The sequence below is a fragment of the Mobula hypostoma genome, chromosome 23 (assembly GCF_963921235.1).
Source record: "Mobula hypostoma chromosome 23, sMobHyp1.1, whole genome shotgun sequence".
Classification (NCBI taxonomy): Eukaryota; Metazoa; Chordata; class Chondrichthyes; order Myliobatiformes; family Myliobatidae; genus Mobula; species Mobula hypostoma.
This window is the reverse complement of record NC_086119.1, coordinates 21,085,033-21,100,410: the sequence shown is the minus strand read 5'-3', so window position 1 is coordinate 21,100,410 and position 15,378 is coordinate 21,085,033. Positions and strand designations below refer to the sequence as shown.

Here is a 15,378-nt window from a genome sequence, read left to right as displayed (position 1 = left end):
TGTAAAATACAGCCAATTGTTTGTTGAGCGCGGGAGGGTGTGGAGTTTGTGGACGGGTGGAAATAATGGGATAAGGGAGCAAATGGAACCCTTCCATCACCTCCAGCACAATTGAAATTACTTTCATCAGGCCTTTAGCTATAAATCCAATAATTCAAAGGTGTTCCCAACAACTGTCCTTGAAACATTGATGTCTTTCCTCTCCAAGTGTGTACTGAGAAGCACTGAATATTTGCACGGTGCTGTGCGTGGTTGTGTTCCTTCCACGCATCCGGCTCTCAGAGCTGAGAGGGCAAAGTGGAAACAAAGCAAGTTCTGACCATGCCTGTCACAATTGGCATTGTGGCTTTTCCAGAGATGCTGTTAGTGGAATTCTTTCAGCTGCAAAACTGAGCAAAAAAAAAATGCAACCAGTGCAGATGAATGGTTTCAAATGAAACATCACCTGTTTATTTCCCTTCTCAGTTGGTGTTTAAGCTGCTGACTTCCTCCAGCACCATGCTTTTTGCTCAGATTCCACCATGTGTAGTCTCATAATTTATCATCTGTGTCTTTAAATCAGGGGTTTACAACATGGGGTCCTCGGACCCCTTGGATGATGGTAGGGGTCCATGGCATAAAAAAGTTGGGGAACCCCTGTTCCAAATTTTGTCAACAATCTGATAGTCCAGCTATTTGGGATCCAATACAATTTGCAGTATGCCTTGCAATAGATTCAGATGAGATCATTGCTGCAAGACTGCAACCATTACCTCATCTGTATCTAAAATATGTGGATGTGTGGAAAATGGCTAATAATTGAATCCTGCTTATATAACAGGTAAATTACGTATGTGTATCTATGCGTGTTTGTGTGTCCATGTGTGAGAGAGAGAAATGTACATGTACCAACTATACATTGAACATCTGGAGGGGAAAATACTTTACACAAATATAAAATTGTATTTCAAATTTTATTCAACAGCACCATAAAGATTACACTAAAATCTTAGCTAATTGGCCTCCCATCAGCCAGAAACATTGGTTTTCAAATAATAATTCAAACTCCAACATATCATGTAAACATCTTAGTTTGAAAACTTACACGTGGAAGTGTGATAATTCATGAAAGATATTACAGAAATTTTGCAAACAATGAATGCACAGTTTTATGACCTGGTTATTTTTTCCCCCACATTTACCAGGCCAAATAAAATAACATTCTCCTAGTAAACAGGTTGTAACTGCAAATACTTCCAGTGAAGAAATGAGACCATGACTGTTGCCATGGTGATGTGCGGCCTACCTGCCAAGCTGTTAGCAGTTTGCTGGAGTTTGCTGATTCACGTCCCTCTAACTCTTTAATGCACTGCATGAAGTGCAGCCCCTACCAAGCACTACACCCCTATACACTTTATTAGCTTCTTGAACTTATGTGTGATTTTAGTTGGACGTCAGTCTCTCTCAAATGCTTTCACTGGTCTCTGTGGTCCTGCAGCTTATCTTGGTTTATCATGAAATAATTTGGCTCAAAACTGGGACAACACTTGAGCCAGCTGTATTGGTTTAGAATTAATTGTCAGCATTTATCTGTTCTACATGTTACAGCATACTTGAGCTATTGGTCATCACTGGTACAACATGGACTACACTACTAAGATTAAATGGCCAATTGGAAGTCTCAACGGCTGTGGAGGTAGAGGGCAAGACTCACATGCAGAGTTGTTGAACGTCAGAATTGGTCATTCACTGGCCAATTCTGCAAGAAAAGGGAACCATTTCACTGTGAGCCTAACAATCTCCGTAAAGTACGGCTTATGTCAGCCCATTTAGGAGCAGTCATGGAAAATACAACATGAAAAACGTTCCCTGTTGTTGAGATCATATAGAGGCAGGAAAGCTGAAGATATAGGCTGTGATATTTCATGAATCTAACAACAAATCTCTCTGGCACAATCATACTAATAGGATTCTGTTTGAAGATGTAATCAGTGGCATTATTCCAGCAGTCCAGAACAACCAGTGACCAAAGAATCAGTTGGGGGTGACCGGCCTCACCTCTTTCTCACTGTACAAATTTAGAAATCCCTCAAAATGTGAGAGGTAAAACCTGCATAGAATGAGGGGCTTAGCTATTAGCATTGGTGAAATAACTCAAAGAAATGAAGCCCGCCTGTATTTTATACACAGGCTGTTGATAGGTGGATCATAGGAAAAAAGGCCCTTTTGACTGATCTGATCCTTAGTTCATGCCTCCAGAGAGGATCTTTCTTACAAGACTGTTACTTTATAAGAAGCTGAGGAAGCTTGGATTGGGCATGTCTCACTGTCCTATGTGAAGAGTTTAGCCATTTGCTGGAGCAGTTGAGTACATACAGAGTTCAATGGATGAAGCCAGATTGTAACATAGAATTATTATAACATGAAGGGAGTTTATCTGATCCATTAAGCTCATGCCAAAGAATGATCTATTCTAGACTGTCGAATATACTAACTCTTTCCCAGCAACAGTGGAGTCTGCTCCCAATTGTCTTCCAAGCAGATCACAATTACTTGCTTCATGACAAGGTTTTCCTTCGTGTCATCCCTGTTTCTTCACTCAATTGAGATAATACATTGGCATAAACAGTTGTCATTATCCACTCTTTATGTCAATAAATAACCTCGTCAGGAATTTTACTTACTCCGACTGGGACAAAATCTTGGATCACAATGAAATTTCTCAAAAGACTTGGAGAAATGTGCCATAAATTTCACAGGCAGTGGATAATTCTGTGGACTGAAATGGTATAGGTACTTGATTGCTAAATAGTTGTTATGTATTTATTAATCAGGACCACAGATCTGTATTTGCTTGAAAGAAAAACACTTTTTTTTTCCTGAAGAAATGATGTGCAGATGAATCATATAGTCAATTAGTATTTTACCCATGGTTAGGCTTGAAGGATAATAATTTACACCTCTAAATGTTTGTGTTACCAAACACACACACACACACACACACACACACACACACACACACACACATTAAGGAAAAATTATTTCCATTGTCAATAGTTAGAATTCATTAATAAATGGACCAAGAGCTAAAGATTTAAAATGAAGCAGACAGCCCAAGAATATGTATTTTTAAGTTTCCATATTATGTAAAAAATTAACACAATTATTTAAAGATTTATATTATAAATGTATACGTAATTTTTATCATCTTTTAATAAATCAATTATGTTCAGTCATTGATAAGTTGTCTGCCCCTACATCTCAAATGGAAAAATGTCAAGTCTTAATGATCAAAATCAATGCCAAAAATGAAATTAGAGATAATGAACAAATTTTGCCAAGACTAATCATGCTATTCAATGCCTATGTGTTGTGAGGGGTATGTTTGCTTCACACCTTTTAGAAAAGTAAGTAATCATGAGTAAAATTGAGGGGAAAAAATTATTGAAGGGTTTGCTCAAAGCCGTAACTGACTGGAGGAACTATTGTTGCTTTAAATTGACATGGAAATGCTAGAGTGCCATAAATTGAACAGGTAATTGCTTTGAGTTTTCTCCAGTTAATAAATCTCTACCATGGGGAGCAGGCTACATTCCACTGTGGTCATATTTCTGTCTGTAATAGGAAACTCCCCTTCAAACTATCTGCTCCTTACCACAAAGTGACATTTCATTGGCAGTGTGATGCAGGGATTTTACATGTAGAATTGGACAATTGTGCTATAAGATAATTCGATTCATGTTTTAAAATCTGAACAGATGAGGGAACATGTGGAGAGTGTGACCTCTGATAATAGCTTATTGGTTGATTATGTCACCAGTCCTGGGGTGCGTCAACTACCAAGGTTTCATTATCTAGAGGTTATTATGAGCCTGATGAGTTTTCTTTTCTAAATATGCATTCATTTTTTTTTACTTTTTCTTAATGTCAGCTTCAAAATTTGAAAATCTTACATCTGGAACATTATGTAAAACTGTGAAGAACAGGAAGTATTAATTCCAACTGCCCTTCCCTGAATGTAATGCCAGGTAGCTAACACTGGGATCAAGGCACAGTTGGCTCCATACCCCTATATTTGTGCTATAAAAGTTTTTCCAATGAAAGCGCTAAGCAACTCCACGTTACTTTCTTTAAGTATCATTTAAAGGTTAAAAAGTACTTGGAAGTACAATGTATAAAATGAAGTCATGCCTCAAAAATTGTAGGAAAACAGTGGTTTCAGATATTAGTATATTACTTAGCATTCTACAATTCAACTATTATTAATAATTGTGTGGCTCAGGTAATCTTTATCTTGCTCTAAATTTTAAACTACAGCTAATCCTTTCCTTTTAGAATTTATCTAACTGTTGTGAACTGATCTTCATGCACACACACAAACACACACACACACACACACACATGCGCACACACACACACACGTACAGAGTTGGATCTGAAAAAATGTGGCAACATGTTTGAATTCCTCACGAGTTCTTTAGAAGCATCTTCTCCAGGTGGAGGATCCAAAATGGGAGGAAATAGGGAAGAAAATTAAATTTCCAGTTAATAAACAACTAGATGAATTGCCCTACCAGCTGCACTGCATGGGGGCATTTTAGCCAGATTCCCACTTGGAAATTGGCCTGAGCAGAATGGGTTTTTGTTTAGCATGTAAGCCAGAGTTTTGAAAAATGTAATTGCATTTGTTTTTGTAGGAATTTGAAAGAAAAGTCCAGAAACAGAGCAAACACGTCAGGGCAATGATGCTTCAATATTTCAAAAATATTGATCAAGAATGTGTTCAATATCTTTGGCCCAGTCCATTCTGAACAGCAGTACTGTGGTCTGGGTGCATGAGGACTTTGAGAAATACACTCAGGAGGTTCTGTCCTCAAGCATTTCTTAAAGCCTTTGACACCTGGTTGTAAACATCGAGTGTTTTTTAAAAAATAGTTTTCAAATGTTTTTTTTTGCAATTAATATACATTTAAAGCTTTTAACATTGAATAAAATATATTTTTAAATTAATTTTTTGAATGATTAAAAAAATAATGTTAACTAAAATCACCTAAATATTTAAAATATTAAATTTAAGCAGAATATATTTTTAAAGTGACTCCTAACCTGTATCCTTAGCATTACCATTGAAGTCAGTGGGGTGTTGTATCCTTTGCCAGGTGTGAGATGGTGACCCTGCATTATTGCTGGGGAGAACTGAGCTCTACCATGGGATTTTGTTGGTCCTCAGACCCTGGCATCGGTCAGTGAGGTCTGGCCCAAAGAGTTCATTGGTGGAGGATTCAGGAGCTGCACATTGAAGGGAAATATAAGATTTGAAGTGGGCACATTATAATCCATAACAAAGAATGTTGGAAATTGGGAAATATCTCCTTTACTTTCCCGCCTTTGATGTGCTTAAGCCAAATGACCTGCAAGACCTAGGAAGGGAAATGAGTGACAAAAATCTTCAATTCCCCACACTGTGGCTTTGAACTATCGTCTCATCAAAATACCACACTTGGCATTGAATACTGTTGTTGCTGGCAGTTGGAAGTATTTCATCTGTTCTTTAACAATTCAACTCTGTGTTTTCAAATAATTATCTTGGAACTAACTTGGCTAGAATTTAGAATCTTTTTCCACTGTATTAATTTTCTAGCATGTATTTATTTTTATAGATTGTATTCCAGAATATTCAGTGAGATAATCAGAAGTCCTTTACTGTTAGATTGGCAAATCCTAAACAACACTACTCTGAGAAATGACACCATCATACATGTTGCAGAAGAGAAAATACACAAAGTGCAAGAACAGCATACCAGTATAGGCTGAGTTGCTCAAGATTTAAACACATGATAGGCATCATGAGTGTTGCATTCATATAATCTGTTCCTGTATCCAAAAAAAAACTTGGGAATTGTATGTGGCTTCATTTAGAATTGTTTAAGTTTGATCTATGTTTGTTGCAGTTTCAAATCCTAAATAAAGCTGGATTGTAATGAAAGTACTCTATATGAGTCTTGCAAACCAAGCTGCCATCCATTTTCATCTGGCAGCTACATGCAGACTTCTTTCAACAGTTGAGTTCATACTTGTGTTAAGTCTGATTAAATATCCGATTGGGAGCATTCTTACTTGGAATGCTTTGCTCTACAGCAATGTTCTTGCTTGATTTCAAGAAAATTATGTGTAAAAAAATGTTCCTTTGTTCGTGCTTGAGCTTATTTACTTTTCTTAAAATGAAAAGAATAGTGACTGAAAAAAGTTGTGGTAAAGTCTCTCCTGAACATGATGTGTCTCCAGTTGTATAAACGAAGGAATGTTGCTGGGTTACACTCCCTTATAAGTTGTTACCCATCAGCTCCCATCGGGTTGGGTGGCAGAGGGGCATATAATTGTTCTGGTAAACATTATTATTTAATTTATGATGCCAGCAACCAGAACAAATCTTCCTCTTCCCTTTAATGAGAATATTATCCCCATGCAATGTTTAGAGGAATCTGTAAGCATTGCACAGAAAAAAATTATGTAGATGGCAAAAATTATAAATTACTAAGGAAGGTTAATGCCAAATCAGAGGGCCCTCCAACTTTCCTACAACTCAGCGTAGACCAAAATATCCCATTAATACATTCAACGTAACAGTAGCACAGATGTAAAATAGCACAAACTGATTTCAACTTTGCAACACCTTTCAATATGTACAAATCAAATGTTCGAAACTCTACTGAAAATCATCCATCCATGTAGATATCAACCACACCTCATCTTTCACTTTGGCAGAGCTGAAATGAATAACTTTGCTGGGAAATGGCAGATAGTGGCATAAAACATCGGCCCAAAGCACATTTACAAGCGGGCTCAGGGGCAGCATAAAGTGAGTATGAATTGTAGAGTTTATTTTTGGGCCCTCTGCTGAGGTATTGTCATGCAGGAACTGTACTTAGTGGAATTTAAATCTTTCACTTAAAGAGGGTTTGTTTTTTTTAACAGTGTAAAAAAACTGAATCAGGGAAAACTAATGGTCCCAGAACTCACTGATCTTATCCCGGTGAGATTAATAAACCAATTTACTGTGCTCCTGGTGCTGGTCTTAAAGGTCTGTGTGAAACAAAGAGATCATGTACTAATTTGGGAACAATCCCTTTTTTAAAATATGGAAGCACATACATGTAATTAACACAACTCAAAAACATCTATAACCACTTAATTAATATTCACCTTTATTCTACTGTCTTTTATTTTAAGGTGAAAGTTTGTCATTAAAATTGATCTAATTTTATGGGCAAAATAATGAACCATCTGAAATGATTAAGCCCAAAATATTATAAAATTAAAAATGCCATAATCTTTAGAATTAGAAAATTTCATCATCAGTCCCAACCAGTTTGTTCCTTTACATCACAACGCTGAGTATATAATTTCTCTATTGTCCTTCCTAAATTCCTTCATATCCTGCGTTTCTAGGGTCTGCCTTTAGTGTAAAAATATTAGGGTAGAAATTCATCTTTAAGAACTGTTAAGGGGGATGGGATGCATTGTAATTCCCTCACTGCAATGGAACTAAATATGAGGAGGAGAGAGGAATGGATGGGTGTTCTAGTTGCTGCTTAAGATTAATAAGCAGAGATATTTCTTCCATCGTTACTGCTAACTCGAATGTTCTTCATTCCCCTCCCCCCACCTGCTGTCTCCATGCAGACTCCATCCCTGGTGTTCGTGGGATAAATGTTCACTTGCTATATATTCAACTTCAGTTGCTGGTGCTTGGTCGTTGCCATAGCATCAGTTGCCTGCTGCATTTCCCTTGTGTTTCTTCACTTCCATTGACTTCAATGGCCAAAGAAACCTTTCTATCCCTACAACAATTAATTGCCTCCGATGAGATAACAGCATTATAATCTCTACCATTAAGCAGGTCTTACAACTGGGCCATTTTCTTTCACTGCATAAATTACAAAGATGCTGATGGACAACATATTTAGTGGCCTTGACAAAATTAATGAAATCTTTGGAAGATTGAATCAGTAAAACTTACTGATAAATGATTATTAACTGTTTATTCTTGGGAGGTAACAATCACTCAATATTACCATGAATGGACCACTATTTGGCTAAACTCTGAATCTTGCAGTCATACTGTATCAACACTAATCTATTTTTCCATAGAGAACTTTTATCATTATCTAATGGATTAAACATTTTATCATGCCTATAATACCAGTTGCTGATACGTAGCACATCCTTCATTGCAACTGCAGATAGATTTTTTACTCTGATGAATAACACTGCAATGAATGTACTTCTGAAAATGATTGCACAGTGACAATACAACCCAGAACTATCCCTACAGTTTATGGTTCAATGATTTTTTTCCATCGATGTAAGATGAGAAATGTGTTTCAGCCCTATAAATGTAATTCTATTGATCAGACTAATATTCAAAGATAAACACAAAAAAAAATTGCAGATGCTGGAAATCCAAAGCAACGCACACAAAAGATAGGTGGGAAGGGTAAAGGGCTGGAGATGAAGGAATCTGACGGCAGATGAGAGTGGACCATAGGAGAAAGAGAAGAAGGAGGGGCACTATGGAAAGGTGATAGGTGAGAAAAGGTAAGAGGTCAGTGTGTGGAATAGAAGAAGAGGGAAAGGGGAGGAAAATAAAGAAATACCAGAAGGAGAAATAGATGTTCATGCCATCAGGTTGGAGGCTACTCAGATGGAATATGAGGTGTTGCTACATCACCATGAGAGTGGCCTCTTCATGGCTCAAGAGGAGGCGATGGACCAACATGTTGCAATGGGAATGGGAATAGGAGTTTAAATAATCGGCCACTGGGAAATTCCATTTTTGATGGATGGAGTGGTGGTGCTCAAAAAGCAGTCTCCAAATTTACGACGGGTCTCATCGATATAGAGTAGGCCACATCGGGAGCACCAGATACAATAGACAGCCCCAACAGATTCATGGGTGAAGTGTTGCCTCACCAGGATGGACTGTCTGGGGCCCTGAATGGAGATGAGGGAGGGGGTCCATTAGTAGGGATAAGTGGGAGGGGTGAATGGGCAAGGGAATCATGGAGGGACTGATCCCTGTGGAAAGCAGAGAGTTGGGGGGAGGTAAAGGTGAGTTTGCTGGTAGGATCCCTTGGGAAATGGTGGACGTTGACGAGAATGATGTGTTGGATGTGGAGGCTCATGCGGCGGTAGCTTAGGACAAGAGGAATTTATCCTTCTTGAGGTGGCAAGAAGATGGGGTGAGCACAAGTGAAAGGGAAATGGAGGTGATGTGGGTGAGGGTAGCATTAATGGTGGAGGAAGGGAAACCATTCATAGATGCCACTTGGAATGATTCACAATGGTTGCATCTTTTAACAGAAGTTTAGATAAGTGCATCGATGGATAAGTTGGGCTATGGTGCAGGTTAGGATTGATGGGCCTGAGCAGATTAATTGTTGCACAGACTTAGATGGGCTGAAAGGCCTGTTCCTGTGCTGTAGTTCTTTATGATTCAAAGACAAGGTGCCTTTCTGTCCTTTCTTTCTTCCTTTTCTTGTACATCTTTCCTTCTATTCCCTGGCTGTACACCTATCACTAAATCCTGAATCACAGCAATTTTCATTAAGATCCACAATTTTCAGATACATTTTCTACTGGGTTAAGTCATATGGTCACTCCAACAAGAAGTGCCAACATCTTTCACAAGGCGCTTCATTGCAACACATACTGATTACTCCCACTGAATTAACCATTCAAAGAAAGGATGCTGAAAGGCAGACGTGGAAACCATCACTGTTCACATAATCAAGGCATGGCCATCAAGAAGTAACATTAGGCTGCGTTTTCCAATCAGATCTGACTGAAATCTAGTTTATTTTTGTGCTCCACTGATTTTTGTTTTGACACCAAACAGCTAGTTCAAAGTCCTATCATTAAGATTTAGTCTACTTCAAAACCAATAGCTGCTTACAGCAGTTGGATTTTCAACAATGTACTTTGAATGTGCTCATGCCAAGTTGGATCTGAGAGCTGGTGGCCCTGTGAACTGAAGATTAACCTCCCACTAACGAAAACTGTTGTATGCTCAACTGTTATGTTTTGCTTCTGAAATTGAAGTCATTAGATCAGATGATCAACAAAAACAGTTCAATTTTTCCGTGAATCCAGATAATGTGCATTTCTGCATTTTATTAATGGACTCTAACATTGCCACCATGAAATCCATAAGGACTATATGATCCAAAAACTAAGTAAGCTATTGTCAACTATCGAGGTAAGTAAAGACTATGTAAACATCTGTCACATTTGTACAATAGAACTAAAAATTACATTTCAGGAAAAACCTGATTTTTTGATTCAGAATCTAAAATTGTAGATTGGAAGTATTTTTAATTCAATGGAACTAATTCAAGTTATTCTAAAAATTGAAGCTAAGATTTTTTAATACTTATTTCCATAGGTATTAATTCACTAAACTCTCCAGACTTAGTAAATTAGTCTCATTGCATTAACTATTGAAAGAAAGAGAAGCTTAAGGAAAAGTTGGCATCAATGGAAATCCTAACCATTGCTTACAGAATCAAAGTATGGCCAACATAATTTGACATTAAGCTGAACTTTCCATTTCAACCTAACTTAAGTCTAGTTTTGGTTTTGTGCTACTTTGATCTACGTTTTATGTCAATTATAGTTTGGTCCACGTTGGAATCAACAATTGATTAAAGTTGGATTCTTGGCAAGGTACACAGTGCAGTGATTTTACACTTATGATGACAAACACAGATGCACCATCTTCTGCTGCACTGCTGTGATGGTGCTTCCCATTTCCAAGTGTCCTTGCAAGAAATTGTGCTATAATATTCTGTATTTTCTGCAAGATGGTCTTCGACTACCTATTTTGCTAGTGATCATTGCTAGCTGCCAAGTGAATCAAGAAGATCTTTAAGCTTTCTTTATGAACACAGTTAAAATCTGCACCATATGGGTACAAAAACAATTTCCAAACAGTGTGCCAATTCCCTGTCGGAATCTCAATTTAGACAGATGAGGATCTACTGATCATTTTCCGATGACAGAAAATTTAGCTGTAAGCATCTGTCAGTCAATGATTATTCTTGAGTCAAAAGACAGTAGAATAAAGTGTGGGGCGTTCAGGCATATCTTAAAGTTGCATTTTCAACCATTAGTTGTAAAACTGTAAATCAGCCGTGAACTCTGATTTTCACTTGGCACTCCTTTGTGCCCAATAGCAATGCATGGACTTGTGACCTTACATATTGTCTTTTAACTTTTGACTTCTTTTATTATTTAAAAAAAAACTGTTGTGAAAGAAAGAGTAAGGAATAGTGGTGATACTATTTCTCAGTGAGTGAGAGTTGAATAATGCGTTCCAATTCTTCCTCCTCCTGCTGCTTTCGTTTCTCGACCTCCTCTTGCTCTTTTGTGGAGAGTTCCATGGCGAGTCGCAACTGCTCATCATAGTTGGGGTAGAGCTGATTGCTGGGTATGTGCTGGGGGCTGGGCTGACTCAGATGGTTGTGTTGTGGGGTTCTGAAAGACCAATGTATAGAGTTAGAAACATAACTGCCTGGGAGCTTTCTTTTGGAACATCCTACAGTGCATGAGAAAAAAGGTAGACCTTTAGATATCAAAGAAGATTTTCTCATTTCAAATTTAGCAAATCTATTAATCCTTTGCAGAGTGCCACCATGCACAACTGAAATTCAGAAATAAAATCTAATAAAACACAAATGTAAATATTTCTTTGTGTGTATTTTACCCCTCAGTGTTTCAATAGTACTGCACTATACTTGAAACTAAGGTTTAACAGCAGTAATGATTAACTCTCATCTGCACTCTCTTCTTGTACAATTACAGTTAAAATCTATAATCCAGGAAGCAGTTCCCATGGGTTTTATTCACTGCACTTGGAATCTCAAAGTGCATAACACTTTTAGGGCAGATAACTGAAAACCTATTTGCAATTTCTTTTCAAAACTCTCAGAGGTGCCACAATAGAAGTCAAGTATTTTTCAGTTGTCTAAAAACTAAACAGTTTGTAATATGTGTAAAGTATATTAAAAGTGTTGCAAGCCACTGAAAGTTGGGTATCCAGAAAGATAACCATAAGACCGCAAGACAGAAGAGCAGAATTAGGCCTTTCGGTCCAATGAGTCTGCTCCACCATTTGATCATGACTGATCCATCTCCCACTCAACCCCATACTCTTGCCTTCTCCCTGTATCCTTTTATGTCCTGACCTATTAAGAATCTATCAACCTCCAAATTAAATACCTGGCCTCCAAAGCCACCTGAAGCAAAAAATTCCACAGATTCATCACTCTCTGGCTAAAGAAATTCCTCCTTATCTCTGTTCTAAATTGACATCCCTCCAGTCCTAGATTTCCCAATTATAGGAAACATCCTCTCCACATCCACTCTGTTGAGGCCTTTCAATATTCGATAGGTTTCAATGAGAGCCCACTCTCATTCTTCTAAATTCCAGCAAGTTACAGGCCCAGAACCATCAAAAGCTCCTCATATGATAAGCCTTTCTTTCCCGAATCACCTTTGTGAACCTCATTCGAACCTTCTCCAATATCAGCACAGCTTTTCTTAGATATGGGGTTCAGAACTGCTAGCAATACTCCAAGAGAGGCCTGAACAGTGCCTTATCCAACCTTAACATTACATCCTTGCTTTTATATTCTAGTTCTCTTGAAATGAATGCTAACATTGCATTTGCTTTTCTCATCAATGAATCAACCTTGCAAGTTATCCTTTAGGGAAACCTGCATGAGGACTCCCAAGTTCTTTTGTGCCTCATACTTTTGTATTTTCTCCCGTTTAGATAATAGTCTATGCTTTTATTCCTTCTACCAAAGTGCACGATCATACAGTTCCCAATACTGTGTTCCACCTGCCACAGCTTTGCCCATTCTCCTAATCTGTTAAAGTCCTTCTGCAGCCTCCCTCTTCCTCAACACTACCTGCCCCTTTATCTATGATCACATTGTTTGCAAACATGGCCACAAGGCCATCAATTCCATCATCCAAATGACTGACATACGAAGTAAAAAGAATCCGTCCTAACACAAACCCCTGTAGAACACTACTAGTCACGGGCAGCCAATCAGAAAAGGCTCCCTTTATTTGTGCTCTAAGCCTCTTGCCAACTTGCCAATGCTCTATCCATGCTAATATCCTTCCTGCAATACCATAGGCTCGTATCTTGCTAAGCAGCCTCATGTATGGCACCTTGTCAAAGGCCTTCTAAAAACCTAATACACGATATTCACTGCCTCTCCTTTGTCTGTCCTACATGTTATTTCCTCAAAGAATAAAATGAGGTGGAGGATAAATGCGTGACTGAGGGATTGGAGCAGGGGGCAGGGATTCAGATTTCTGGATCATTGGAACCTTCTTTGGGGGTGGTGTGACCGGTACGAAAAGGACAGGTTGCACTTGAATCACAGGGGGACCAATATCCTGGCGGGGAGGGTTGCTAAAGCTATTGGGGAGAGTTTAAACTAGAACTGAAGAGACAGAGGAAGAGACGGTTGGCTCACAAATAGGGAAAGCTTGGAGGCGGTGCGAGAGGGAGGATAGGGAAGGGATGCGCATAGACTGATGGTTTGAGATGTGTCTATTTTAATGAAAGGAGTATTATGAACAAAGCAAATGAGCTTAACGTGTGGATCAGTACTTGGATCTATGATGTTGCCATTACAGAGACTTGGATGGCTCAGCGGCAGGAATGATTACTTCGAGTGCCAGGCTTTAGGTGTTTCAGAAAGGACAGGGAGGGAGGCAAAAGTGGTGGGGGTATGGCACTGTTGATCAGAGATAAACAGATCAGAGCTGCAGAAAAGGAGGAAGTCATGGAGGGATTGTCTGCGGAGTCTCTGTGGGTGGAAGTTAGGAACAGGTAGGAGTCAATAACTCTACTGACTGTCTTTTTATAGACCTGCCAATAGTAACAGGAACATCGAGGAGCAGAGGGAGACAGATTCTGGGAGGGTGCAATATAACAGGGTTGTCATGGCGGGAGATTTTAATTTCCCAAATATTGTTTGGCATCTCCCTAGATCAAGGGTTTTAGATGGGGTGGAGTTTGTTAGGTGTGTTCAGGAAGGTTTCTTGACACAATATGTCGATAAGCCTACAAGAGGAGAGGCTGTACTTGATCTGGTATTGGGAAATGAATCTGGTCAGGTGTCAGATCTCTCAGTGGGAGAGCATTTTGGAGATAGTGATCACAATTCTATCTACTTTGCCATAGCATTGGAGAGGGATAGGAACAGACAAATTTGGAAAGCGTTTAAATGGATTAAGGGGTAATATGAGGCTATCAAGTAGGAACTTGGAAGAATAAATTGGGAACAGATGTTCTCAGGGAAATGTACAGAAGAAATATGGCAAATATTCAGGGGACCTTTGCTTGGAGTTCTGAATAGGTACATTCCAATGAGACAGGGAAAGGAGGGTAGGGTACAGGAACCATGGAGTACAAAGGCTGCTGTAAATCTAGTCAAGAAGAAAAGAAAAGCTTACGAAAGGTTCAAAAAGCTAGGTAATGATAGAGATCTAGAAGATTATAAGGCTAGCAGGAAGGAGTTTAAGAATGAAATCAGGAGAGCCGGAAGGGGCCAAGAGAAGGCCTTGGCGGACAGGATTAAGGAAAACCCCAAGGCATTCTACAAGTATGTGAAGATGAGAGGATAAGACATGAGAGAATAGGACCAATCAAGTGTGACAGTGGAAAAGTGTGTATTGAACCGGAAGAGATAGCAGAGGTACTTAATGAATACTTTGCTTCAGTATTCACTATGGAAAAGGATCTTGGCGATTGTAGGGATGACTTACGTCGGACTGAAAAGTTTGAACATATAGATATTAAGAAAGAGGATGTGCTGGAGCGTTGGATAAGTCTCTGGGACTGGAAGGGATGTACCCCAGCCTACTGTGGGAAGCGAGAGAGGAGATTGCTGAGCCTCTGGCAATGATCTTTGCATCATCAATGTGGACAGGAGAGGTTCCGGAGGATTGGAGGGGTGCGGATGTTGTTCCTTTATTCAAGAAAGGGAGTAGAGATAGCCCAGGAAATTATAGACCTGTGAGCCCTACTTCAGTGGTTGGTAAGTAGATAGAAAAGATCCTGAGAGGCAGGATTTAGGCATAATATGATTAGTCAGCATGGCTTTGTCAAAGGCATGTCATGCCTTATGAGCCTGATTGAATTTTTGAGGATGTAACTAAACACATTGATAGAGGTAGAGCAGTAGATGTAGTGTATATGGATTTCAGCAAGGCATTTGATAAGGTTCCCCATGCAAGGCTTATTGAGAAAGTAAGGAGGCATGGGATCCAAGGGGATTTTGCTTTGTGGATCCAGAAATGGCTTGCCCACTGAAG

At 38.9% G+C, this 15,378-nt stretch overlaps 1 protein-coding gene across 2 annotated transcripts in view; it reads right to left on the bottom strand.

Annotated features, from left to right (window-relative positions):
- Positions 1–956: 956 nt before the first annotated feature.
- ankrd13b (ankyrin repeat domain 13B) overlaps positions 957–15,378 on the bottom strand; it is a 475,933-nt gene continuing 461,511 nt past the window's right edge. For both annotated transcript variants that reach the window (XM_063031175.1, XM_063031176.1), the window contains one exon: positions 957–11,514. In XM_063031175.1, coding sequence (XP_062887245.1) covers positions 11,319–11,514 — 196 coding nt within the window. In that variant the 3' untranslated portion in view covers positions 957–11,318. The remainder of the gene's footprint in view (positions 11,515–15,378) is intronic.